At 39.5% G+C, this 26,997-nt stretch overlaps 6 protein-coding genes across 9 annotated transcripts in view; 2 read left to right on the forward strand and 4 right to left on the reverse strand.

Moving 5' to 3' along the window:
* Positions 1-19: 19 nt before the first annotated feature.
* Positions 20-1,434, reverse strand: LOC108108069 (cytoplasmic dynein 2 light intermediate chain 1). Its single transcript, XM_017215953.2, has 2 exons — positions 1,212-1,434; positions 20-976 (listed from the first exon to the last, which is right to left on the reverse strand). The coding sequence occupies exons 1-2, from the start codon at positions 1,413-1,415 to the stop codon at positions 71-73; spliced, it is 1,110 nt and encodes a 369-aa protein (XP_017071442.2). The 5' UTR covers positions 1,416-1,434; the 3' UTR covers positions 20-70.
* A 482-nt stretch (positions 1,435-1,916) lies between these two features.
* On the reverse strand, positions 1,917-5,900 carry LOC108108254 (vacuolar protein sorting-associated protein 54). The gene is given in 4 exon segments (XM_017216219.2): positions 1,917-3,642; positions 3,644-4,533; positions 4,536-4,828; positions 5,426-5,900. Coding segments are annotated over 4 exon segments (2,823 nt in total). The 5' UTR covers positions 5,617-5,900; the 3' UTR covers positions 1,917-2,193.
* A 613-nt stretch (positions 5,901-6,513) lies between these two features.
* Positions 6,514-8,826, forward strand: LOC108108267 (alpha-(1,3)-fucosyltransferase B). Of its 4 annotated transcripts, none has more exons than XM_017216229.2 (4): positions 6,514-6,758; positions 7,048-7,454; positions 7,873-8,050; positions 8,113-8,826. In XM_017216229.2, the coding sequence occupies exons 1-4, from the start codon at positions 6,531-6,533 to the stop codon at positions 8,614-8,616; spliced, it is 1,317 nt and encodes a 438-aa protein (XP_017071718.2). In that variant the 5' UTR covers positions 6,514-6,530; the 3' UTR covers positions 8,617-8,826. The 4 variants fall into 4 exon arrangements, with proteins under 4 accessions (XP_017071718.2, XP_017071729.2, XP_017071738.2 ...); XM_017216240.2 differs by having other exon boundaries at positions 7,873-8,054; positions 8,113-8,244; XM_017216249.2 differs by lacking the exon at positions 8,113-8,826 and having other exon boundaries at positions 7,048-7,458; positions 7,873-8,021.
* A 1,094-nt stretch (positions 8,827-9,920) lies between these two features.
* LOC108108275 (fat body protein 2) lies at positions 9,921-10,920 on the reverse strand. Its single transcript, XM_017216275.2, has 2 exons — positions 10,527-10,920; positions 9,921-10,466 (listed from the first exon to the last, which is right to left on the reverse strand). Exons 1-2 carry the CDS (start codon positions 10,848-10,850, stop codon positions 10,020-10,022), a joined length of 771 nt encoding a protein of 256 aa, XP_017071764.1. The 5' UTR covers positions 10,851-10,920; the 3' UTR covers positions 9,921-10,019.
* A 584-nt stretch (positions 10,921-11,504) lies between these two features.
* On the reverse strand, positions 11,505-21,565 carry LOC108108230 (L-ascorbate oxidase). Its single transcript, XM_017216200.2, is given in 6 exon segments — positions 11,505-11,786; positions 11,788-12,162; positions 12,224-14,311; positions 14,371-14,552; positions 16,980-17,350; positions 21,201-21,565. Coding segments are annotated over 5 exon segments (2,886 nt in total). The 5' UTR covers positions 17,194-17,350; positions 21,201-21,565; the 3' UTR covers positions 11,505-11,759.
* A 1,436-nt stretch (positions 21,566-23,001) lies between these two features.
* LOC108108341 overlaps positions 23,002-26,997 on the forward strand; it is a 44,171-nt gene continuing 40,175 nt past the window's right edge. The window contains exon 1 of the mRNA XM_017216380.2: positions 23,002-23,387. The gene's annotated coding sequence lies outside the window, so the exon portion shown is untranslated. The remainder of the gene's footprint in view (positions 23,388-26,997) is intronic.

A 26,997-nucleotide genomic window follows, 5' to 3' on the forward strand; every position in this document is an offset into this window, starting at 1 on the left:
TATATCATTTAAATATTTATTATTTTTTAATACTTTGAGGTACACAACTTTGATTGATCCCACCATTTTATTAATTTTGAACACTTTCGAATTTGCCACGGAGGAGGACATCCCTCATTAAACCAGCTAGTTCCTCATTCTTTTGCGATCGCATTTCATCGATGAGGGACTCCTTGAAACCAGGATCCTTTGCTGGATCTGGAGTCTCCTCTAGCTTCTGCTTCTCCAGCTCTAATTGTGGCACTCCAACCCCGAATGTGGCTCCAATCCCCTCCACACTTTGTACTTCACTATCTCCAATCTTTGACCAACTATCTGTACCAAACCAAATGCAAAGAGGTTCATTAAAGTCCACGACATGAGAGCGGAACGGATGAGCGGGACTTCCAAAACCCATATGGCTAATGGTGTCTCTTAAAACCTTGGCCAGCTTGGGCATTCGCTGGGAATAGAATAGTAATGCGCCACCAATTAGGTGAGCCATTGACCGTAAGCAGCGACAGGTGTGTTTTTTGATTGCTGGATCTAAGCCGGAAAATATATCGTATTTGCCTCCCACAATTACTACTGGAAAGGGCAGCGGCTCACGATTTCCCAAATCCTCTTTGCTCTGCTGACCCATTCGCTCCACTGTTCGTTGCTCAAGGATCTCCCTGAGATCAGGTGTTAGGTCCTGCATCATCTGTTGTGCCGTATCCCTTAGCCCTTTGTAGGCACATTCTAAATCAGTCCAAAATCTTTGTGGTTGCGAGAGATCTAACATTATGAAGACAGCTAGTTGCTGCAGACCATGTGTCCTCATAGGAACTTCTAGTAATTGCTCAGCATTGTCTAGGGATCCCAATTCCCAAACATTCATCACTTGAGGTGTCTTTCCACTGCCAATTCTTCGGCCAAAACTGTATTCCAATGCCAAAGTTGGGCGCGTCGAGTGTTCCTCGCGATCAAAGAACTTGTTAATAGCAGTCGTTTTGCCCTGAAAAGTTGGTAAAAAAAAGTTTTTTTTGGTGAAATTTAGATTTTTAATCAATAATAATGTTATGATTATCTTCCAACATTGTTTCTATAAATGCTTACTCTTTAATCGCTTATGTATCTTGTTAACATATGTATCTTTTAACTTTTATATATTAAAAAATACATATTTTTCTACTTTCTAATGTTTCATAATGTTTACTATTATTTGCTGGGAAGTAACTTAATAAACTTACCACACATTTGCTTCCGAGTACCAAAAGTGTCCGCTCCTTGGGCATCGTAGTGGCCTCCAGTTGACGTAGTCGCTGCTGCTCCTCCGCCAGTCGACCCGCAATATCCTGAATGCTGGGCTTGGCACTGTCGCCGCCCTCGTTGTTTTTTTCAAACATTTTTTGAAAACGCTTTTGCAGACTGTTAAAGATTTGCGGCAAGCGCATCGCACGGAAAGTTAAGAAAAACGTAACTACTGCGTTTTGTTGGGCATTTCTAACGGTTACCACTGGCAACCTTTACAGTCTGGCAACTCTTGTCGATGTTACTGAAAAAAATAGCCGTTAAAGTCGCTGTGAATGGCTAATATGAATTTGAATTTCTTGTAAAGAATAAGTTCCCAAATTTGAATTTTATATAGAATTTATTTAATGGTTTACCAAATGTTATTCCCTTAAATTCTCATTAAATGAAATTTATAATTTATAATTATTTCATATAATAATAAAAACAGTGCAATATAGTTTTTCCTAACGTCCACGATCCACATCCATCCACAACTTATAAACAGCAGAATTTATAATAAATGAAATAAAATGTGGTTATTTATTATCCACAATCGTATTCATAAACTAACCAATTACTTTAAATAGAAATAAAGGTTATAATACTAACAAAAGGAACATGTTAAAATTAGCCCTCCATTGATAGATAGGCATTTCGACGAGTTTTTGATTATTTACTATTCTTTAATCATAAGCCTTCATCGACTTTAAGCTTAAGTGTTACATAAAAATGTGCAACGAAAGACATACATTTTCTATTTGCTTCTGTTGTAGGGCGGAAAATAAAAGTACAAGCAATGTACAGTAGCAAACAAAATAGACAGAATGGACGCGACAATTGAATTTCTATAAATAAAACAAGGATAACAAACAATGAAGACGAACTGGGCTGGGCGGTCGGAGGATTTCCGCTTCAACCTATTGGAATACTTGGGAATGATCAGTAGAGCCAGATCTCCTCCAGAATCCCATTGTCTAGCTGCTCGGCGGGCAGAGCTTTTAGTGTGCGCAGCGTCTCCATGTAGAAGGTCAGCTCCGATGTCACCACTCCGTGCTGGGGACCTCCATTGTTGTTTACATTCAACTTTAGAAGTTGTTCCCGCAGCTTGTCTTTGAAGTTTCGATGTACCACGCTGTAAATCTCGTGGATCTGTGCCTCTGGCAGAACTCCGGCGATGGCTTCGTGAAGTTTCACCAGATGTCGGGAGATGTGACGGAAGGTCTGCGAGGGTATAGGTGGTCGGGCCTCCCATGCTTCCAGTTGTGCTGCTAACCTCTCGGATACAATCCCATGAATCTTGTTTTCGATCTCCTTGATGTGACCCTGGTAGTCACGCTCGATGGCTTCGTAACCACTCATCGCCTGGAAATGCTCTTTAAGCTTGGGCAGCAGCCAAAGGACTAGTTGAAGTGCTCGCGATACAAGCGCTAGGTTGGTGCTAGTGATAGTTTTTAGTCCAGCCACCCGCATAGCTCCCGCACCGATGATTAGTTGGCAGCTTCGTGAGTTGAAACATCGTAGCAGGTCCACCACATTCCTGGCATGATAACTGGCTAGCAGAGGCAGCCTATGAGCACTTCCACCGTATTCGTACAACATTCGGATAAGCATCAGTGAAGCGCTGACCAGAGTGTATGGTTGTTTGCCTTCCACCAAGAGTACAGGATTACCCGAGCCATTGCTTATCAGGTTACCCATCTCCGGTTTGGCATAGTCCCCGGCGGCCATACGTTCGATAATCCTCTGAAACTCGTGGGGAATATCCACTTGCCGCCAGCGCTCCTGATCCAGAAGTAAGGACAATTTCTGTTTTCGTTCAGAATGAAATCTTTGAGCGTATCGCGAGGCTTGGACTTTTAGGGCCAACTGCAGGGGCACACTGGCCACTCCACAAATGCTTCGCGTGGTCTCGCTAAACTGATCCACAATCTCAGAGAGCTGGGAGAGCTCCTGTTCAGTTGCTGAACTTTTTTCCAAACTCTGAGGGGATACAATATTGGCGCAACGCTCATGGCAGTAATTGCAGACGGCTTGAAGGAGCTGCTGCAACTGGGACTTCAGCTGCTCATGATGGCCAGGACTTAGAAAGGCTTCCGAATCTATAAGATTCACTGCATCCTGAGCACCTACAGCTGCGTCCGCTGTTTGCTGCATTATACCCACTACAGCCTTAATTCGTTCGAGAATAGATACCAAGGCCTGACTGGAGCGTTGGAGAAGGGCAATCCACTCGGGCAGGGTGAGCTCCAAGGCTTGCTCCCCGTGACCCGTTAAACTGATCTCCTGATCGCTGTCACTACGCGCCAAAACCTCAATCAGAAGTTGCTTTACGATGGCTCGAATGGTGGCAATGGCTTCTTGTTGGTAGGCCTGGACAAAAGAGAAGTTTCTGCTTGCGCAGCAGACCCATAACGATAGCCACCAGCTTGTCTTCTTCGGCGCAAACACTGTCAGTTTCTCGGAGGGCATCTGACAGTGGTCGATTAAGATCCGCGGCTGCATAGCGTTCGAATTCCGTGGTCAGCATCTTGTCAATTAGCTTCTCCATTTCACTAAGCTGCATGGGCAGGTGCTTAAAACAGTGAATGCCAAGCAGCTCGGCAGAAAGGATCTCCTGGGTGGTTCCTATTAAATCCAGGGCAGCCACATAATCCTGCGTTCCCAAAAGAAGCTGCAGCATTGGTTGCGTTTTGTGCACAGTGGCCATCAGTCGAAGTTTGTCCAGTGTAAGGTTATAGTGTTGTCTTCTTTGAGCAAAACGTAGAACTTTAAAACTGTCGACAACGGAGTGACTATGGAGTTGGGCCAATGCTGTTCTCAACTGACGTACTTGGTCCGCGGCCTGCTCCATTTCAGCTAGAATGGCATGCTGTGTCGTCATGGCATGAAAGAATGCAGCTGATTTCTGTGAAACCTGCTGCGCTATTTTCACCTCCACCATGTCCAGATAGTGACTAAGCTGTTCCTGCAGCTGGCGTCCAGTTTGCTGATGGGTTTCTGGACTACTACCCGACGTTTGCATGTAATTAGGAAATACCTGCTTGAAAGTGGCCGGGTGATGTAGCTGCAACTGTGATTTTAAAAAGATCTCCGGCACCGAGCTTAAGTGAGTGGGTGTCTGACCACTACTTCCCGGTCCAGGTGTTCCTTGTGCTCCATTCTCCAGCGGTTTATCACGCTCCAGCTGCTGCTGTCGTCGCTCATGCCAGCGATATCGCTTCCCAATGCTGCCCAGATAGACCGCAAAATCGGCATGCGTTATATCCGGTAATCGGGGGAGGCTGGTACATGACTGCGTTCCACAAAGTGCTCACCCCATTTCTTGGTGAACAGATTGCTCTGCTTGCCGCGAGAGGGATCGTTGAGCACTGCTGGCAGGTTCTGGGCGGCCGAGTAGACACCCCATTCGGGTGGCATCTCGCGCGTGTGCTGGTTGACATGGTACTTGGCCACATGGGCGTCATAGTCACGATCTGAGACTCCGTCCAGTGGTAGAGAGGCGCAGACTCCATTGAAGCCATAGCGACACACAAAGGAGCCACCTTCCCGAGTGCAGTGACGATTCCGTAGATGACTAAAATGTGTAATAAGAGAATATGCTTAATTATATGTCATAAATAAAGTGGAATATTTTTGTTATGATTCAGTTAGTGAGTTGAACGACAAAATGTGTCGGTTATAAACTATATGTATAAGCGTTTTGTTATTCAAACAAAGTATGACATGGAAATAGATAAACATATACAAATCCAATGGATTCTAAACTAGGCATTATAAATAAATTACAAATTATTTCAAATAAATTAAAATTTTGAATGATATAGAAACAGCTTTTTACAATCTAGTTATAAAAACATTAAAATACTATAGTTCTCCTAAGCAATAAATTTTTTTGAATATAAAATAATAATGTAGGGATTTAGTTTTTTGACTTGACTTTCAGATGGAGATATTTTTGGAAACCAATAAAAGCTATGCAGATATGGACTTCAGCAAAGTATACAATTTTAATTATCTGTACCTTGCCTGAATAATTTTACCTGCCAGCATTTTCTCATTAAAAGTCGTCTAACCTCATACACATACACATTAATTTAAGATAACTTTTCCTAGGTCGTAAAATCTGTTCATAAAATGTACTACACATGGAATAATGATGATGATTTCTCACCTGACAAAGTCGCTGATGGTCTTGAAATGCTCCCGGGTGCAGTAGTAGCAACTTTGCCAGCTGGGAGCGGTCGCTCCACCTGTGATTCCATTGCCACTGGCCGTGGACAGCTTCCTCAACGCTGAGTTTCCTGCTCCCGTTCCAGAATTAACGGACGTGGCGGCTTCTCCGGCGGATCTTGTCGTGGCCATAACACATGCTCTGCGATTAGAGTGCCGCGCCGTATGGTTTCCCTGGTGGTTTGCCTGCTCCCAATCGTTGACGTGTTATGTCAATGTTTGTTTTCTACCTTCGCTCGTTGGCTTCTTTCGACAGATGTTGCATTTTGAATGCTTCGCGATGACTCCAATCTGTTTGGTTGATTACACGATGTGGAATGGGCTCATTTCGATACAGTTCTGGGTGTTTCTGTTGCTTCGGTCTCTTAATTGAGCAATTGTAAATGGAACAATATTATGACGAACTGAAGTGTTGCAAAGCGTCAACTGGTTGCATGACAGCTGGCGAGGGTAGATAACGGTAAGGCGTGCATGATGCCATCCGCATGATGAAAAAAAAAATAAATTCAAAGAAATTAAATTTTTTATAATATTTTTGCAATATTTTTATTATACAATTTTTATATTATTATAATATTTTATTTTATATTCTATACAAAATTTTAAATGATCTGTAAAAGATGCTCTTGTTGTATGTTTAAAATTTTTATACAATAAAAGAGAAATAAATTTTATAACTTTTAAAATGTAAAATGTATAACCCTAATTTAGTAAAATATATTACTTATTAAACCAGGATAGGTAATATATTTTCAAACTTGTAAATCTTTAAGTGCAAAATATACATTTAAAATCAAATCCAAAAAATTTAATATTTTTCCATGCCATCATGCCATCAAATGTTACATACCTAGTCGAGCCGTGCAAAGTGTGACTAGATTAATCGGTCGTTTTCCAGCACTACGCTTTGGCAAAAATCAGCTGATGGCTGGCAGTCGAAAATTAGCCGCTTGAGTCGAAATAGCGGCTCACCGGCTTTTTGAATCTAAAAGGAAATTTGTGAAATAATACTTATTATCCTGTAAACGAGTACTTCAAGGACAGCAATGCGGCTAACACCGCGCCGCTGCATTGCACTGGTTGTAATGCTGACCATTTGGCTAGCCATTGTGTTCTTCTTCGGCGATAAAATCATGAACTACGAAGATTCTCACAGTCCTGTGGAGTTGCTCTGGTGGTCCAGGGACATGACATGGACACACGACGTGGAGCGAAAGTGCGGAATAAACACTTGCCGCATCACCAACAAGCGCAGCCGTCTTCCACAGGCCCGGGTTTGTAGATAGATATAATAGAAATATAATTATTACTCCACATCCGGCAGAAATGATAAGAATATATGTAAATAATATGATTTTTTGAGACGCTATTTCAGAGGGTACAAGTTAGGCCTTATGCTCTAAAAATAGCTGGTCATGTAACTTAATTTTAATAATTTTCTTCCTAAAAATCTACTGTATTTGTTGGTTATAAGAACTACTGATAAGGAACTTAATTTGTAAAGAACTTAATTTATCTAAGATTTACTTACAACCAATGTAATATCACTTATACATTCAACAGGGCGTCCTATTTTATGGGTCCAATATGAAGACTGGTGATTTCCCTGTTCCCCGTGGCAATCGCCATGCTTGGGCTCTGCTACATGAAGAATCACCCAGAAACGTACCTTTCGCGTCCAATGATAAGTTCTTGCGGCACTTTCACTTCACCTCGACGTTCAGCCGCTTTAGCACCTTACCGCTGACTACGCAGTACTTACCCAGTGGCCAGGCGCTTACCTCAAAGGATTATTATGTTTCGTTTGCCGGGAAGTCAAAGTTTGCTTATCGTCCTTCGCCATCAGTGGTGTTCCTTCAAAGCGACTGCGACACCATGACTGGTAGGGAGGATTACGTGAAGGAGTTGATGAAACTTATCAATATCGATTCGTTCGGCAGTTGCCTAAGGAACAAAGATCTGCCGGAAAGGCAAGTAAGCTTTTCCTTTTTTGTACTCCACTCAGTTATAACAAGCATATTGTATACATAAACTTAATTTGAAAAAACCATGACTTCACCTAGAGCCACCGAGCTCCCCCAGATCTGCTGTTCAGAGTGCTGGGTGCGGTTGTACGGATCCTTGCCATGTCATCGTTGTCATGGTCAGATAGGAAACCTTTCTTCTAACCGACAAATTGCACCCAAGATCTGCTGTTGTCAACAAGAGGCTCATGCGAATCAAGAAGAGCATAAGACCGAGGATGACCGCGAATTGGAGGAATACTATGAAACGCCTTCTAAAAGGCAACGGGAAAGCTCATCTGCACGACGCACAGCTGAACGATAACTAATACCTAGCTTATAAAAGAAATCATTATATAAACATTTTTTGTTTGATTTGTTGCAGCCTGCAGAAAGATTACTTGAATAATCTCTATTCACCGGAATTGCTTCGTTTTTTGTCCGATTACAAATTTATGATTGCCATTGAAAATGCTGCCTGCCCTGATTATATAACCGAAAAGTTTTGGCGACCTTTGATTATGGGAGTTATTCCTATTTATTTTGGATCCCCTACAATAAAAGTGAGTGAGTGAGATATAATCCAATTTCAACAGTTCTTAACTATAATCCTTGCATATTTTAGGATTGGGAGCCGAATAAGAAGTCGGCGATTTATGTTAACGACTTTCCCAACCCACAGGCGTTGGCACAGTATATAACACAATTAGCGGACAACCAAGAGCTGTATGATTCTTATCGCGAGCACAAACTAAACTTGCAAAACCCCATCTCAAACAAGAACCTCTTACACAGTCTTATCACACGTCAATACCACATAGGTGATACGTCTGCGGGAGCATCACTCTTTGACAAGTTTGAGTGTGCAGTTTGTTACCATGTGATTAATACAGCCAGGAATGTGAGAGCCAACTTGCGTCATTACAACTGCCCCCTGGAACCGCTGTTTGTCCAACTGCAGGATCAAAAAGTGCCACAGAACGTCGCCGACTGGCGATCCGTGATGGAGGTAGGCCAGTGCCAGGCTGAGATATTAGACGAGTTCATCCGTCGAAACCGTAGCTTTAATCAAGTTGATTTTGATAATGAACTTAACCGGAGGGTTGAGGGAAATCTATGCTTGCATTGATTTGGATTCCCCTCTGGCTGTTACCTTACAGATTTTACAATGTGATAATAAATTTATGTTAAACTACGACAATGAGCCATTTGTGGCGTTCAGAAACTGAATTAGGACCTCATTGAGGTCTCTTTTTTTTTATGAACTTTACTTTTTAAGAAATCTACCAAATCGAATGATGTAACTAATATAATATACACCTTGTATTCGTTAAACGTATGCTAATTATTTTATTTATTCAATAGCTAAAATTTATATGTACCATTCAAAGTACGATGGTCTCTGTTTTGGAATACTAATGATGGACTTAGTTTCCATGGACGCATCTTCTATTAAATCTAATTCTTCCAAAATAGGTGTCGCTGTTTCATCGAGAATTTCATCTAAATCCATCATCATAGATTCCGATGGTTTATATAAAGTTGTCGAAGGTTCTAAATAGTAATGATTATAAATTTCAACTTCCTGCTCTGATGTCCTCGGCTCCTCATCACAATCTATTATGTAAGATTTCAATTCATCTGCAGTTCCAGGTTCAATTCCATGGGCTTTGTACGATCTTATGATAAATTTAAAAAATTATTCAATCGTTTGTTAAAAGTCTTTTGTCTTACTTACTGCGAAAAAGCAGGATGTTTCGGCCGACGTTCAGCTACACGATACTTATTGGAAACGCGCTTCTTAGCTAGTGGTACGCTCTTCGCAGCCTTTTTTGAACATTTCATTTGGACGTCTTCCTAGTCTGATCATCTCCCTTAAAATTACAGCCTTATAGAGGGGTTTTGGCTGCTGGGCCTTTATTTTTAAAGATGTTTTTTTCTTTTTGCAGGCAGACCTCTTTCGAGAAATGCCCATATTCTTTTTTGGCACAGATGTCCTTTGACTGGGGCAGACCCTTTTTGAAGTAGTACAGCTTGGTTGCCTTAAGTTATGAAATCCCAAAGAATGAGGAATAGAAAAGTCCTTGCTTTGAGAAACCCTGACCTGGCCACCCGGAATGGAAAATGACGGCATTTCGACGCCACAACAAATGCAATGACTTGACATTGTTAGAGTTTTAGTAATTAACCAAATTGTGTAAATTTTGTAAAAATATATATCTAAAGTAACACTTTGTAGATAAAAATATAAGTTGTCGTTGACTGCAATTTTGTTTGATTTTAGAAAGATCTAGCCTATAGACTGATTGTCGATGCAAAACTGATGAGAATTAAATGGAAATGGTTGCTTAGTTAACTAAAAATGTAGAATACATTTTACAAGCGAGATCGATGAATGAGAAAAATAATTTAAAAATAAAGACATTTGTGAGCCAAGATTTTAGTTCTTCATTAACAACTTCCAAATTATATTATTTTAACAAATATTTTACAATCTCTCAAACAAGGCACTCTTTGTGAGCTAACTCCATTTTACATCTGCCAGTGCATCGTAGGCATGACCTCCTTGAGCTGTCCCATGTTGACGATCCACATGCTGCCGTTCTTCATCATCTCCATCGCTTGGATCATTTGCATGGCAGCCTCCTCGGGCATTTGGCGTTTGGCACTCTCCATAGCCTCCACCATTGACTCGGCATAATGCCAGGTGACGTTGTCGCGCAGGTTCATCATCATCTCGGTGTTGGTAAGTCCAGGGCACATGGCCATGAACATGACACCGGTCTTCTGGTAGATCATTTTGTCACCCATGGAGCGAGTGAATCCGAGGACGCCGTGCATGGCAGCGGCATAGGCGGGGAAGGCGGGTGAAGGCTCTAGCCCATAAACGGATGACATATTGACCACCATGCCACCCATGCCCATCTGGGTCTTGTCCATGTAAGGCATCGCCATCATCGTAGCGTGCATCATGCCAGTCTGGGGAAGAAATTATATAATTATAGAAAATAAAAAGCATTTTTCACAGGGATTTCTTACCAGGTTCATGCCCATCATCATCTCCATATCCTTGTCGAGCAGCACACTCTCGCCATTGACCATCACATCGATGTGGCCCATCATCTGGCCCATTTTCTTCATCGCCTGATCGATGGACATCTTTTCCATGAGATTCATTTGCATGAAGACAACCTTCACAGAGGGATTCATGGCCTGCAGTTTCTTCATCATCTCCATGTTCTCCATGCGATGCATGACGCCCATCATCTTGATGTCCTTCTGCATCAGCTGCATCATCATCTGCCAGCCAATGCCGCTGAAGCTGCCAACGTAGACAACATTCTTACCGGTCCAGTCGAACATTTTGAGTTTTGAGATTGGGTTATTTGGGATTGGCTTGGAAAGGAATGTGTTAAGATGACTGACTGACTCCGTCTGATTTGGAACCAGTAGATGTCTGTTCTTATATAACAGCCCAGATGCACCGAGTCCAGATGTCCAGCGCATCTGCTCTGATTACTTTGTCGCAGTCTGCAATAACATCGCCATAATTTCGGCTATCTTCCATGGGTCAATGGGTGGAAGATCAGGTCCCTGCACATTGCTGATACTTTGAGTTGGGAAAAGACGACAACAAGAACGTCGCCAGCTGTTGCCAGTGGGGACCAGATAAGACCGCTATCGACATCCAGGGCATTGGCTGGTTTAGCCGATCTCTCGATCTCCCGCCACCACCTGACGGCATTTCAATATTTCGACAATGTTCCTCATTATAAACTTTTAGAATTTGCTAATGACTATCTTGCAATATTTAGGGAAAGTTGCATCAGACTTGTTTTAGGAAACGAGAGAGTCTTTTATATATGTTGTAAATCAGATAAGCATTAGTAAAGGCCTAAAATGCGGTGTTTCTATCTTTATGTATCTGTTATAGGTAAATGGTTTTCGATTTTATATTCTTTAGGGTTAATGATTATTCAAAACTTTGAGTTTTTCCCCATTTCAAACACCAATAAATCTTATAAAAACACTAATAATTGTATTTATTAAAAGTTGAAGTTACTTATTTAAACGTTTTCTTAGACAATCACAGATGTTTAGGCTACAACGATGCGAGCTATGGAATATATATACAGATGCTAGATTACAAATATTTTTCTATATCAATCAAAATCAATTTGATTTCCAGGTTTTTCTTCCTTCGTCGTCAATAAATAATCTCTGAATTTCGCTTGGCAAGTTTGGGTTGTGGTCTCTTACGAAGGTCTCATCTTATTGATAGAGTTTCACTAGCATAAAAGGTTATCATCAGAGTTATGAAAGTGGGTTCTAATCCAGATCCATGGCCTCCAGCACTTGGGGGAGTTACTGTTGATGGTTTGCTAGATCCCGAATCTTCAGTACTTCCCCCAGACTTAAGATCAGGATTATAATCGCCGCAGGTGGGGAAATTCTCTGGCACTGGGACCATTTGATCGTCATTACCTACTTTGAAGACCAGAGCCATTCCAATCTCGGCATGGAACTCGATGTGACAATGGAAGAGCCAAAAACCAGGATTGGAGGCTTCAAATCTTATGATGGTATAGCCTCCATCTGGAATAGTAACTGTGTCCTTGACGGGTGGATTGTCCAGGTTTCGTTTGAGTAAATTGAACTGATCCAGTTGTTTGATCTGAAAGGAAAATAAAATTTTATTTTTGTATTTAAAAATGAATTTAAGTAGAAAGTCTTACCATTTCAATGGTCACATTCTCTCCCAATCTCTCCAATCCCATGACTCTAAAGGCATTACCATGCAAATGGAAGGGATGATTGGCATAGTACTGGAAGCCCTCATCCACGATTATCATTTCGACAACTGCACCCAAAGGAACCTGCAGAACATGATGACACTTGCAGAACTCTGTGCGACAGTCGATGCCTTGGTCCATTAAACTTGTTTCATTACAAAAGTCCGAATCCTTCAGCTGACTCCTCGAGGGAAGTAATGCCAGCGATGGGAACTTTAGGGTAATGTGATTCAGTTGGGGAGTGTAAAGACGGTTCTGCTGGGTCATCTCCATGTCCATGGCATACAGATCCTTGTCGTGGAAGTCTGGGTTGTTCTTGGTATAGAAGTCATAGTAAATAAAGAACTTGTAGTCCGCTTCTGGTTTAAGGGTATCATGATCGATGCCTGATACATGATCATAGATGGGTAGAGCTCTCATTTCGGCAACGGTTTTGGTATCCGGATATCCAGGTCCTCGGTTCATCACATTCAGTTCAATGCCCTCGGCTTTATGGCCATAACTAAGCTCTGCGGTAGGCTCTTCATCCGGAGCTCCCTCATAACGAAGGATGGCCACTTGAAAAGCGGAGGTAAAGACCTCGCTGCAGTCCATCAAACCCTTCAATCGAATCCAATAGTTTCCCACCTCAAGATTGGCATTCAGCACAAAATCAAATCGTTCGCCGGAATACGTTACTATAGAACCCACATCCATGGCCTCGATATCAAAGCCATCCGAATTGATTGCTGTTACGTTATGACCATCTACCGAAACCACAATCGGACAGTTAAGATACTCTGCATTTATGATCCTGAAGCGGTAACGGAAGCCTCTTCTAACTGTATACACCTGATGAGGAACTAGCTCCAAAGGTATCTCGTTGAGATTACCTCTCTTCTGGCGGGAGTGGACGGGAAAGAGTTTTGTGGTGTTCGTCTTAGCCAGACGAGCTTGTCTTGGCAGAGATTGAACAAAGTCCACTTGGGATTTGGGTAGGGGTTCCACTGGTTGTGTTAAGGTCCTCTCCTCAGCTCTGCGATGAGCTTGCTTGGCTTCGGCCCAAATGCGGTTATAGTATCTTCCAATTCCATTCACAAGCAAGTTATGGGGCTTGTTATCACCCCGAGAGTGATGATGATAGGAAAATATGCTTGCACCCGTATCATGAATCCAATCCTGGACAACCATCACATGTTCGCTGAGATCAAAGTCGTAGAGTCCTCCATGAGGTTCCACTGCCTTTGGTTTCCGGATGATTAAGGCACCGAAGACACCATCTCCTCTCTGCATTCCAGTGTGCGAGTGCCAGAAGTGAGTGCCGGAGAGATCAGCTGGGAAAGAATATCTAAAGGTTGCATGTGGAGTGATTGGACACTGGGTGATGTGTGGAACACCATCCATATAGGGTGTCTTCTTCTGATGCAGCCCGTGCCAGTGTATCGAGGTGCTTTCGCCCAGCAGATGATTCTTCACATCCACCACAATCTGATCACCCTCGCAGACTTCAATCGCTGGCCCAGGCATCATGCGATTCACCACAGTGATACTTCGTTCTAGACCATCACCCATGACGCAATGTGGCCGGTAGCAATCTGTTAGATTCCTTGGACAATCGTAGCAGGCCTTCGAGAAGGTCTGATACCATTCCACCACAAAAGTATAGTGACAGGTCATGGGTTCGGCTCCTACTTGACAATCCCGATTGCAGGGATGCCTACGATACCATTCGGCTGTCCAAATGTCATCTGTATTCTCTTCTTCATTATCCTGGAGTTCCTCAATCCTTGCTGTTTGCAGAGGTCTGCAGTAGGGACAGCAGTTTCGCTCCTCTAATCTTGAAGCTGGACAGTCTTCGGTCAATTCGGGACAATTCCGTTTGTAGGTGTTCATGATGATTTGGCCATTGTCCAAACGTCCGCATTCGATAAGGGTGCAGTCGGCATCGTTGTGCCAGGACTCCCCAACTGCATAAAGGGTATGATTGTGTTGACAGTGGGTCCTAACACACTCCCCACAACAGCTGCCTTCGACACTACGCAGCTCTGAACCCTATAGAAAACTTGGATCAGAATAATATATTTTAGAGATATGGTTAATATGCTACTTACCACTTCACAATAGAACTCATTGCAGTCGACCTGGTTCACAACAATATGGGCCTGTGGATCCTTGGCCACACCTGCAGCACAGGAATATACCAGGCAAGGATCGTTAGAGGCAAACCACACAGCTCCGATATCCTTGTGGTAAGTGGTGTTGTGTTCGTGGTACAGACAAACAGTATTTGCATCTAAAATAAGATTTAAAATAATGTCAATATAAACATTACTAAATGAGCTTTTTATAATCTAAACACCAAAGGGTATCTACCCTGATTTATCAATGTAATTTTATTTACTACCCTAGAACATATTAAAAATAGACAGCTCAAGGAAAATTTCTTTTGAGTAATTACTCGGCTTTGTTCTTGTTTAGCCTGGTAAACAATTGTTTAGTGATAAAAATAAACACCCAGCAAATATAATTCAGTGGGTCATAAACAAAAAAAGACAAAAAAGAAAAGACAAATAAAAACAATTTGAGACCAAAACATGGTTGGTTGTCATTTTGGTTGGCATATCACGCGCCTGAGATTCGTAATTTATAGCTCATTTAATTGAATGCCTGGCTTAGTTTCACACTTGGGAATTCTGTGTACATATATACAGATTTGAGACTTCTATTATTAGTTAATAATTGTTAATTACACGTGCTAACTGTTTGGCCTCAGGTGCCTTGAACTCTGAGTCAGAAATGGGGAGGGACAAGTGCGAATGATTGTGAAAGTGAGAAGTACTATGGGTATTATTCTCACAATATAAATGAAAACCAGTTTTGCAGATATAAAAATGTTATTAAAGTATTTATTTAACATTTTATAGCAACGTTTAACTGTCAAAATACTTAACTTTGTTGCTTAAAACTATTAATAAATCCGCTTACTAACCGTTTAATATTAAATTGACATTCCTTAGCCGTCTTTATGGGTATCAAATGCGATTGCTCATAGAGAAGGCGACAAGTGTCGACATTCGTATGTAAATTAGTTCACACACGTCCAATAAGGCGATAAAATACAAATTAAAATGCCATCAAGATCCGGATCGACTTGGTTAACCTGACCCGCTAGATGTAGTTGTCTATAATTTTCGCGGCTAATTCCAGTTCGGTATTTGCCCTTTGGAAATGTGAAATGAGTAAGCATGAGCTAGTAATTCGATATTTTCAGGTAATCTTTATAGATCCCAACGTAACCCACAAAGAATTGTGGTCTTGAAAATGGCTTAACTTAGTCAAACAAACAAAAAGTATTTCGCAATTCTAATCATTAAAAGGCATGACCATTGGTAATCGGAAAATCACTGTTAAAAATACACTCTCATTAAAAAACAATTAACTTTAGGAGAGCAGAGCATTAAGATTAAGAAACTGATAAGCTGATAAGAAGTTCTTGTTAAGTCTTTTAGGGCAAAGAAAATACTAATTTAAGAAATATGACTTACAAATAACAGCTAGAAATTTCAGAGTTATTATAATTTTTAAACTATATATAGACCTTCCCTGAAACGGGATTATTGTTTAAAATTAGATTTTCCCATTTGGTGAACACCTAGAAATTATGTCACATATAAAAAATTGAAATTAAATTTATAACTTCCTAAAGCTCACGAGCTGTCATACGAATTTAATAAATCACTTTACAAATTACACATTCGACTGCCCATTCTTAGCAGTTTAGGTAAATGATTTATAGTAACAAATAATATACATTTTTGAGAAAAGCTAAGACCAGAAGTTTTTTATTTGATGGCTGACTTTAAAAACCTCTTCAATAACAAAACACATTATTCATGAATGAATCAACAGTTTTGTCGTGGAGTGAAATATGAGCTCGAGGCATCTGGGACTCCAGCTCATCCTGGTTGGGTTTTCCTATATTTTTCCTTTTTTCCTTATTTTTTTTTTTAAAGGGAGACTGGGCTATGTCAGCAGCTGTTTGGCATATAAATTATACTATATGCGTGAGCTGCACGTACGTCGTACATATATACCCAACTCCGTTAGGCGGATGTCTGTCAGTTAAGCATTAAGGCCGCGTTTATTGACTGTTTTTCGGTGAGTGTGAGTGTATGGGGGTTTCAACGTTGGGCTGCATCGTTTATTGGCTCGTTATGGCCATTATTATGATTGCCTGGCTACCGACGTTTGTTTTAACCATCAAGCACTTGCTTGATTATTTGCCGGACTTACGCAAATTCACATGCCAGGTGGGCAGATACTTATTTTTCGCATGTGAGTGGCGACCGCTGTTTACATTGTCTAAAGAAAATATATATGCTTGTATATATTTTTCCTTGGTGTTAATGCTTGTGCCGGCATTAATTTTGGCCAAGGTCGCTGGGCGTTAATTGCCACGTGAAGCTTCTGGAGGCTTACATGCATGTTGTGCTTAATCAACACTGAGAAAAATAGTTAAGTTTAATGGGTAAAATAAACCAAACTAGCTTCTATATTTTATAAAATAAGACTTTTATAATGAAAAAATAAAACTTGAATATAAAGTATCTCATACAATTTATAAATATTAAAAAATATATAAATTTTAACTAAAAAAATATTAAAATTATTAAAACTTAATCATATGCCTCTCAAATTATTTCCAATGCTTTTTACTCACCCGCTGTTTGGTTTACAGTTTGCGAGCCACTGGCATGACTCACAAACTGCAGCAGCAGCATTGCCAAGACGACTGTTAACCGAGATAACTCTGTTAATCTGCTGTTGACAACCCTCATTTTGTTGTTGGTCCTTGGCCGTTTTGTTGTTTTAGCTGTTGCTGTTTCTGTTGTTTTGGGCTGGCTCATTTGGTCATAATTATGGCTTACGCTCATTCAATTTGAGGTTATTGTTTTGGTTTTTATACCAATTGTTGCTCACTGGCTTCCACTTTATTTTTTTTTTTTGGCTATGATTCTCTTTTATTGAATATTTTTGGATCTTTTGTATGTGGTTATGCGGAAGTTGTTGTTGATTTAAACCACAAATAGCCTGCAAATGGGACACACAAAATGAGCATCGACTGTTATTAGAACAAGTTGTGATATAAATTACACTTAATATTGTTATTTAATGTATTTATTCAGCTGCCGATTGGAGCATTTAATTTCGAATATTATTGGAATATTTTTCATATTGTCCAATTATATTTGAATGGCTTGGCAGATGGTCTTGTTGATTGTTTATGAAACGAGTTGCTTTCGGTTTGAAGTTGTTATATTATATTTCATTGAAGACAAATTCTGATGTATATGGGGAAAAGAAAGGCGTTGACCCTATTCAAGGCCAGTTAAGATGTTGGAATAAAGGTTAAATAAAAGAAAGTTTACATTTTAATTAGTTTATTTTTGTTAAGAGCCTCTCTTCAGGCTAATAAATAATCCAATCTAATTCTTATTCACTCCCAGCTCCAGCCCAAACTCTTTTGCCTAATCGAGTTTCATCTAATAAACAATAACAATTACACAAATTGTTTTTCTCTTGTTATTGCCAAACTCAATCAATGGGAATATCCTCTAACCCTATAACCATATTAGCCTAGCATCCTGTATTGACCTCGTCATCGCCCCGCAAAAGAAAGGAGCACACGCACATGGCCGAAAAGGCCAAGCATATGAGCTGGGTGGTATATATTGTATATTAAGTTAAGTATGATTTACGGCTCGACTGTAAATATCACTCATACGCCACGTTGTGCATGTGTGTGCTTTTGATGTTGGTCCTATCAGCACATGGCCAGCAAGTTGATTCGCCAGCTCAACTCAAGACAGTTGCACATTCATATATATATACAAATACATATATACATTCACTCATACACACATACATACAAAGCACGTACGAATTTAATTAATTAGCACGCTGTTCCTTAAACACACACACGCGTGCAGACACACACAGAGGCACAAGCTCACGTCCGCCAATGGGTCCAGTGTCTATAAGCCAAAGTCCGATGGAGCCCCATCAGCCCACACATAAAGAAAACTGCGCATAAATTATGAAAAGCAAAGGAAAAACAAAAACGTAGCTGGGGAAGAAAATGCGAAAGAAATGGCTCAAGACATTTTTCATATACATCAAGTTGTGTTTATGCTCCAATTTTCTCAGCAGAGTGTTTGGTGTAAAAATTATCCCTCAAAACTGGGTTTATTACAATAATCAACAAGTTTTAGTGCTACAAAAATCGGAGCTATAAAAGAATTACAGTTTATGTTAAATAATAAACCAAAAACAAGAGAGTTATAAAGTAAAAATTATATTTTTCTGACCTTAATTTGTATTGGCTAATTTCCTTTTTAATATTAATATTAAATTTAATTTTACTTCACTGGTTTAAGAACAGAGTATTTACAGAGTATTCAGACTTCTCCCAAGTTCAGTAGACACCTTCCTTTGCCTATCCCCATGACTTCCTCTTTTATTTGACAACACTTAAAGCATCTTAAAGATTTATGTACTGCGAGTACCTTAAGGGCCAAATGGACCTAACGCACTTCCGTTCATTAGGAACTAAGTACCCGGCTACGTGGCACCTCATTTAAGTCAAGCTGAAAAAAAACCCGAAATTGAAAACCTATTAACAAGATCTAATCATTTTATGAGCAATCTAATTCTGCTGCCAAGCGGAACTAAAATATTAATTAATGGTTGAGTCTTGGCTCAATCAAATGAGTAATCAATCAAAGTTCAAATATTTATTCAATGCTTCCCTTAGGTGACTTTTGGCTCAATTAATTCTGATCATCTTACACAAATTTCTTAAGTGGCTCTGACTGGTATTTTTGTGCTGACATGAGTTAACTTCTAATACTTTTCGACATACAATCACTTCGATTAACATGCCTCTTGGATTCTGAATTGCAAAAGTCACGTGGTCAGAACGCTTATTCATTGTGTACGAGAATATGCTCTAAGACCTGAGATTTGATTGGAGCTGTCATTAAAATCCCAGCAGGGTATTCCCTCTAAATTAGCACCTAGGAAATTAATTTTTGTGATTTTCTTTTGCGGTGACCAAATGAATATTTATTTATACTTTCTTAAAATTCCAGCCAGCTAGGGTTACGGTTCCCCTTGAATGACCACAGTAGCTGGAGATCCCCAAACCATTTACATATTAAATCTTGAGAAACTAGAACAATGGAAATTTAAGATGATCGAGTTAAAGCTCAGATTTTCAAGAAATACTTGGGAATTTTTAAGCCCACTTGATTAAATTACAAATTAAATTAAATCTTGTAATGGGTTTTTTAAGTGAGCTCTTGACATTTTTCACAGTTTCTGCCAATGAAAATACGAATATTATCCAATCAAGCTTTTCATTTTAAAATGCATTCTGAAGTGGCTTTTACACCTTTTTCATTTATCGAATTCAATCAGATTAAACGGCATTGTTGACTCGTTTAATGGCCAATTTCTTTCTACCCTAAAAATTTCTTTGGCAATCAATCAGAAAAAATGTTGTTATGCAAAGTTTGCTTTTATATTTTTGTTTTTTTGCCTCGAAAGTTTTTTTTTTATTTGAGGTACTACCGAATCACACGTTCGTAAAAAGTTGCATAATAACCAAGAGTGTTTTCCGCTTCACGTTTTTACATATAATTATCGGGCTTGTTTATTATAATTTGATTTATTTAAGACATTTTTATATGAGTATCTTCACCGTTTTGGCCATTTTTTTTTGACAACAATTAGTCGCTGCTTGACCGCATTTTCGATCTTTTTGTTTGGATGACCAAACATATGTTGGGGTAGGCAGTGGTGGAAGAGTGAAATGCCATTAAAATCATGGCAAAAGCGGAGATGAAGTGGAAGGTTTTTAAGCGGCTTATCGCAGGTCCGGTGTTACGATGGCCAATTTGGGGTTCCCCTCACACAGCTCTCTCTTTGGAAATCCCTGAGACATCACGCATCCCGTACGTTGAGCCAGGTTCTTTCCCATACATCCTATTGCTAGTACCCATCGTCAGCCGGTTTTTTCGACTGACCAGTCTTCGTCGAGCTATTTTTACACACAAGCCGCGATCAAAACAAAACAAAACCAAAATCAAAACAAACTTCGGGTCATGCTTAGAGGAATCGAGTTACGTGCCGACGTGAAAAAAAGGCAAAAGTGCAGAACAAAAGCCCAAACCTTTTGTATTTGCTTAGGTTAAGGTCTTGAAAAATTCGACAGTAATTTATGAATTGTGAATCATGCATTTGGAAGATTAATCTTGAGGGCCTTTTCTTGTTTGGCGATTAGAATCTCTACGGTTAAATGAATGGAGGAATTATTTTTCGTGTTCGCTGTGCCTTGCACTGGGCAAGAAACAATTTATGAGATTTTACTCAATGTCAAGGCCGTTTGTAAGTGGACAAGTGGTGGGAGGAAGTGGAGACAGTCAAAGCGTCGAATGGAAGTTTCCCATCATAAATTATAATTTATTCATATTTTTGGCCAAAAATAAACTCATTTCGGCATGAATTTCATCTTTTATTTATTGGTTAATTGGTTATTAAAAAATGAATAAATGCATAATGATTAAAATTTTCCACTTAAAAAGTTTAATTATTTTACACTAGTCATATGATTTTATAAGCAAATCTTGAAAAGTAAAAAATTCTCTTAATATTCCCAAGATCTTTTCAAATTGCAATGAAAAATCTTTCGCCTGGCAACTAAAAACCAAAATCTGGTTTCTTAAGATCAATTTTACTACCAATAATTAGAAGGCCAATTATTTCATATTCGAAAAACAAGATTTCGCCACATTTATCATCACTGTAAGTTTAGGGTTATATCAAAATTTGTGTTTATAAAATGTTTATGGAGAACACTGTTAAAACATTTATGGCCTACGTGAATTGTGTTCGGTGCTTTGTGATGATGATGAACTTCCTCCACTCTGTTGGCTTTTTATCCCGAGTTAATTCACTTATCAGACGACTCTGGGCACTGTGATATCACAAAATACTATTTGCTTAGAACCGACGCGACCGAATTTTATTGCTTTTGAGATTAACTTGTGGCTTGAAATACATTCGGAAACCAATCACTTGAGGCTACCAGGTGCAAAGTCCTTACAAATTAGGGATATCTTCCTTTTCTGCTTATTAATTATATATAAACTTTAGATAGATGTGAACCGTTCGCCGTTTAAACCGCAACTAACTCGACGCGAATGCAACTAAGGCGCTTTTGAAGATAGCCAGCGGTGTGCCGAAGAAAACCCGCTAAGACTGAGTGTGATTTTAGCCCAGTTCGACCCTTTTGAACGGCTCGTTTCGACCGCTTCGGCAGGTGATAACGGCCCGAAACGATCCGGCTAAGAGAGTCGGCTAGACTCTATTCGATCGCAAGAGCGTGTGCAGAGAGAAACGTAATTAAACCGCACTTGTTGGCCATGTTAACATCACGCGGTACACGGTTAACAGAGATCTCCGTTGTGGTTATCTCCGTTGATTGGTCGAATGTTAAGAGTTCTCCCTTAGAAGCTACCGACTTCCGTACTTCTTGATTAGAATTCTTCACCTTTCTACAGCTGTAGCTGTAGCTGTAGGTGTCACCCAGTGCTACTCCCCATCCATCCAAGATAATGTCGATCTGCCGATCTTTGCATTTATTAAAAGCTGTCCCAGCATATTTGCATTCATATTTGAATTTCAACTATTGCCGTCTGCGTCGCTCGATGCTTGTTCGTTTTGATTGGGTTTTTTTTCTTATTTTTTAATAACTATTATTGGAATGTAGTTGCCATGATGAGGAAACTGGATTTCTTGGCCAGATTGCTACTTGAATTCAACTTGGTTGCCAGTGGAACAGAATATTAATTCATCGATTGAAGTCAACGATATTTTTCGCATTATTACGCACAGTTTATTGAACTTGTTTATAGATGTTAGAGCTAATATATATCTGGTTTTTTTACTGATATGGAAAAGCTTAAAAAACTTTTCAAAGACAAAAAAAGGTTATAAACTATCATTTATTATTGGTAGTTTTTGATGTCAGAAAGAGGGTCGTAAACTCAATTATATATAATAAAACTTTTTAATGTAGTTTTTATTCATCCAATTGATGTAACTTACTCACGGAGACTGAGTTTTTTGAAGTTTTTTATTAAGATTTCATTGAGTAACATTTTTTATTATATTTAAAATAGATGGAATATGAAGTAATGACAGAAACGAAGTCGTAAATTGAATTTTTAAATAAAAAAAAAGCATCTAAATAGGTAATTTTTTAATTTTTTAGTGTTAAATATTAAGTGCCCACTAGTTTTAGTATTATAATTTGTAATAATTTAAGAATAATTTGTAATTATTAAATAAAGTAAAACATGTTAATTTAAATCAAATATAAAAACCCACAATTATCTTTAAAAATTCTGCTCAGTGCATGGCCGAACTTTATTCACCACACATGGCAATGAGATTGAGAGGTAAAAGCTCCGCTCTCTCTCTGCATTTCGGCAACTTCATCCGGCAGCATCCTGTTAATGGTCCTCGCGAAGGCTCCCCGAGAGCTCATGGGGCACGAGGGCCCGAAGGCGAGTAGCCCACGCGGCCTACTACGTATAGTACTACGGCATGTCCTTTTGGCAGGCTGCGCGCTGCGTTCAGTTTTCCGTTATTGGTTTCGGTTTCAGTTCGCTTGTGGACGTGCGTGCGGCAAGAACCAGCTGGAAAAGCCTCGGATCGGACCTGGTTAAATGGTTAATTGGTTACTGTTTAGTGTGCCAGCAATCGAACGGTTAGTGCCTGAATGGGCAAACGGATAGTCGGCAGGATCTGTGGAATGCTGGGAATGTGTCAATATGTCAGTGCCGCGTTTATCGTTGTGTGAGTGAGGGTGAAGGTGTGGAGACGGTGTCCTTGGGACTAACAGGTTCCCCGTCTTCCCGAAGTGTTAAAGTGCGGCCAAAAAGTCTTACGAAAATAAAATACAAAAAATACGATAAAAAGTCACAAATCTGCTGCCGCTTCTGATTTAAGTTGAAAGTTTGCCGGAAAGGATTAAAAAACAGCCGCCCTGGACTTGTTATAGGTAAGTTTGTCTAGTTTGTTTTGAAGTTCCACTCTTTTTTTTGGGGGCAAACTGTCGACTTTGTTTTCCTGACCCGGACCCTTAATGTCATCCCTTGGAATACTTTTAGTTGCTGCTGTTTCGGTTTTTGTCCCACTACCCTGGGAGCCATAAAATAAATCAGCCAAAATGTAGGTGGCCCTTTGTGCCGACTTGAATTTATTTTCGGTCTCCAATGAGCTCAACTTTCCAGGCAGAGATTATCTATAGTAATGGTGGTCTAGTTATGGCAACTTGGAATTAGCAAAATGATAACCAGGCAATTAAATATATTTTATGGGGTAATGATAAGGAAATTGCGAACTTATTTAGATAAACGTTATGTAATTTTAAGGAGTTAAATCGAAATATTGAAAAGAAGAAATATTTTTATTATAATAAAGTCAACAGATTTATAAATTTACAAATTTACACATCATTAAATGATAAAAAATAAAACTGATAGTTTATTTAACGCACCAAAATTTAAAATATTTCTTTGTCTTTTAGTTTCAGCTGGGAAAATTTTCCGCTTTCACTGTTTCGCTGTACATGCCTTTTTTATTTTATTTTAGTTTTTCTTTTTTGGTGCTGGCCAGCTACAGAAAAAGGTTTAATTTATGGCCTTTTCAGATTGGCCCAATGCCCATGATACATTTGCGAGACACTTTTGCAGTGCCGAAAACTTTTTTGTTTACTGTCAACTTTGGTGACATTTTATGTGTGGACCAAGCAGGCAGACACCAAGACCAATAAACATAAACACAAAATAGTCGCAAGTGTTGAACGAAAAAAAAAAAAAAGAAAACAAAAGCTGTAAAAAGCCACCAAGAAATGCCAGTTAACTTTCTTCACATTCATCAAAGTTTTCCGCTTTATGCGAGATGCGTGCCAGCAATGAAAATCCTTTATGCATTGTAATTGAGTTATGAGGCGCTACCAAGAACAAGAATGAAATAACCTAGACTACTTAACTACCAACTTATCCACACTGCTAGATAAGTAAACAGGCACACAAAAAGGTGGTACTAGTACACGGTAAGAAAGTGTGATATACATTCGGGACATGAGGGTACTACGTGATGGTTAAAATGCCTATAAAGATAGATTTTGAAGAGACCTTTCTTAGAGACATAATCAATGTTCATCCTTAAACAAAGGCAACGAATATTTTCCTCAACTTTCACTAAAACATATTATACTTCCTTAGTTACAATATAATCCTTTAAAAGCCATAACACTTTTTCCTGTGTAAAGCAGACGTCAGCGGCATTCAAATGGGGAGAGTAAATTACTGAAAAAGGATATAAAACAAAGCAGGAGACAACCACAGAAGAGTGAAGCAGTCCCGAGAAATGTAATTAAGGCGACAGAGGGAGATGGAAAGACACACAAGGGGGGCCAGGAGCGAGACGGATTGGTCATAAAACATGTACGGAAACAAAAATTAAGGCATAAACTACAATTGTTCAGATTATTGCACGTCGTGAGCTTAATGCAGCGGACAATGAGAATCTGAGGACTGTGTTTCGCTAACACTGGCGATGTCCTTTACGGCGATGTCCTTTAATGGCTTTTCGCCTGCTTTATAATTTCGCAATTGTCATTGTCGTCACTGGCATGTAATTTTGCTTTATCGAACTGTCATTCGCCTTTGGTTTCTATCTCGCTTTATCCTTCAGAGTGCGCCAGCAAGAAGTGTTGCTCTATGGCAAACGGGGCGTATACACAATATGAATAATTTATGTTTAAATTGGAAAATGACTCGCAAACAAATAAAATTCTAATTGTAGGGAAGGCACTAGCTGGAATTGGGGCTGCCTTTGGTTTTTAGTTCAACTTACTTAGGTTATTGACCTAAAAAAAAGTAGAAGAAAGAAAGACAAATTTAAATTCAAAACTTTAATATTTAATCAATACATTTTTAATCAACGAGTTACAGATAATTTGGGGCTTTCATTTTTAATCTTCCTATTGGTTTTTATTTCAGTTTAAGTCGCGGATGTAAATTTCCTTTTAAATGGCTATTGACAAACTCCATTAATTTTTTGGCGCGTATCGCCCTGGATGTCACTTACTTTATCCATTTAGTTTTCTCTTTGATTTATGTTTACGTGATTTATCTTAATTAAAATAAGAATTTTATCACCTGAATTTTATTTTTAAATATTTAAAAATCAATGCATTCCCTTCTGTTCTTCATTTTTTCAAAAAGGAAACTTAATTAAATTTTGTTTTTTTAATTAATTTTTTTTTCTTCACTCACTTGCATATATATTAACAATTTTAAGAGAAAGTTTTGCTCAAATACGCAAGTTTTGCCAATTAATTTATGCTAAGAGCAAATCTAGAAGTAAGCCGCAAGAACTTTCAAGACCTTTATTAATAAAGAACGGGGATAAACTTGCCTAAATGGAAAAGTTCCATCCGCCTTGATTTTTTCGCTGACAGCATAAACTCAAGATATTGGCCAACAGGTTTTTGAAAAATGCCACTAAAGGTAAAGTTTCCCCTTGGCTGGATAGAAAGTGGTTAGCAAAATGACCCCAAAAATATTTGCAATGAAATTCCAAGAAAATGCCATGGGAAGAGTGGCTAGAAAAATGTTTCCTTTGGGCTGCCTGCGGGGACAGGCGGCCATCAACCGGAAGACTTCCCCCTTCATGAGGATGCGAAGTGGGTTGGGGGGAAAAGGACCTCGAAATGCCTATGGGCAACGAAAAAGGAGCTGGGGGCCTGTCATCGACAACAGCTGCTATCGCTGCTGCAGCAGCATGCTGGTGCTGGTGCTGCTGCTTTCATGTCTGTGACCTACTGACTTGTGTAGCCTACTTTCCGGGGCTCCACCCACTTCTTTTGCTCCTGCGGAAGCTGCGCTTAATGACAGCGTCGGCCTTGCTGCATTTTTCCCAACCCATCTCTGTCCACCACCTCGAATTCTCTGGCAGTGACGTTGACACAATTAAGAGCATGAAAAATACTTTGAAAATTTAATTAAACAACCCGCCATTGACGTCATCACATAACCGAGTTTTCCTTAAGTATGTGAAAGCCGTGTCGCCCTAAGAGAAATGCGTTTCCATGCATCTAACTTCAGCGCATTTGTCATGTGCTCGTGATCTCATCGAAGACTCTTTTGCGGTCTGATTGCCACATTCCGCATGACTTAATGTGGGCTTGATAAGAATTCCCAAGTTGCGAGTAGTTATATGGAAACTATGTCAGGAAATGATAGGGTTGATGATAGCAGGCGACAAGAAGCAATCAGTTCACAGATCATTTCGAAGGGAGTTACGTAAAAGTGGTGGTATCTTTCATTATTTTTCTCAGAAAATATCTTTTTTTAAACAAATAAACATAAATTAAAACAGCTTTGTCAAAATATTGACTCTTAATTACTTTAACAAGCTATTGAACCTTGAAATTGCATTACCGCAGCTTCAATCAAGGACTGCGGTTTATTTTTAATTTATATGTTTATATGGCTAAACCATAAAATCGGTTTTACATAAAGCACAGCACTGAGAGCAGGGCTTGTGTAAACAATTTAACAAAATCCAAAACATGATTTTCCGACGGAAAACAAATTATT

The sequence above is a fragment of the Drosophila eugracilis genome, unplaced genomic scaffold, assembly GCF_018153835.1.
Source record: "Drosophila eugracilis isolate 14026-0451.02 unplaced genomic scaffold, ASM1815383v1 contig_445, whole genome shotgun sequence".
Lineage (NCBI taxonomy): Eukaryota > Metazoa > Arthropoda > Insecta > Diptera > Drosophilidae > Drosophila > Drosophila eugracilis.

Bases quoted from the DNA above. Each gene is read 5' to 3' on its own strand.
- LOC108108275 (XM_017216275.2), bottom strand. From the start codon at position 10,850: ATGTTCGACTGGACCGGTAAGAATGTTGTCTACGTTGGCAGCTTCAGC. The intron at 10,467-10,526 runs GTAAGAAATCCC...TTTCTTCCCCAG, and splicing joins TGATGATGGGCATGAACCTG to ACTGGCATGATGCACGCTAC.
- LOC108108069 (XM_017215953.2), bottom strand. From the start codon at position 1,415: ATGCGCTTGCCGCAAATCTTTAACAGTCTGCAAAAGCGTTTTCAAAAA. The intron at 977-1,211 runs GTAAGTTTATTA...CCAACTTTTCAG, and splicing joins TACTCGGAAGCAAATGTGTG to GGCAAAACGACTGCTATTAA.
- LOC108108267 (XM_017216229.2), top strand. From the start codon at position 6,531: ATGCGGCTAACACCGCGCCGCTGCATTGCACTGGTTGTAATGCTGACC. The intron at 7,455-7,872 runs GCAAGTAAGCTT...GATTTGTTGCAG, and splicing joins AACAAAGATCTGCCGGAAAG to CCTGCAGAAAGATTACTTGA. The intron at 8,051-8,112 runs GTGAGTGAGTGA...TGCATATTTTAG, and splicing joins TTGGATCCCCTACAATAAAA to GATTGGGAGCCGAATAAGAA.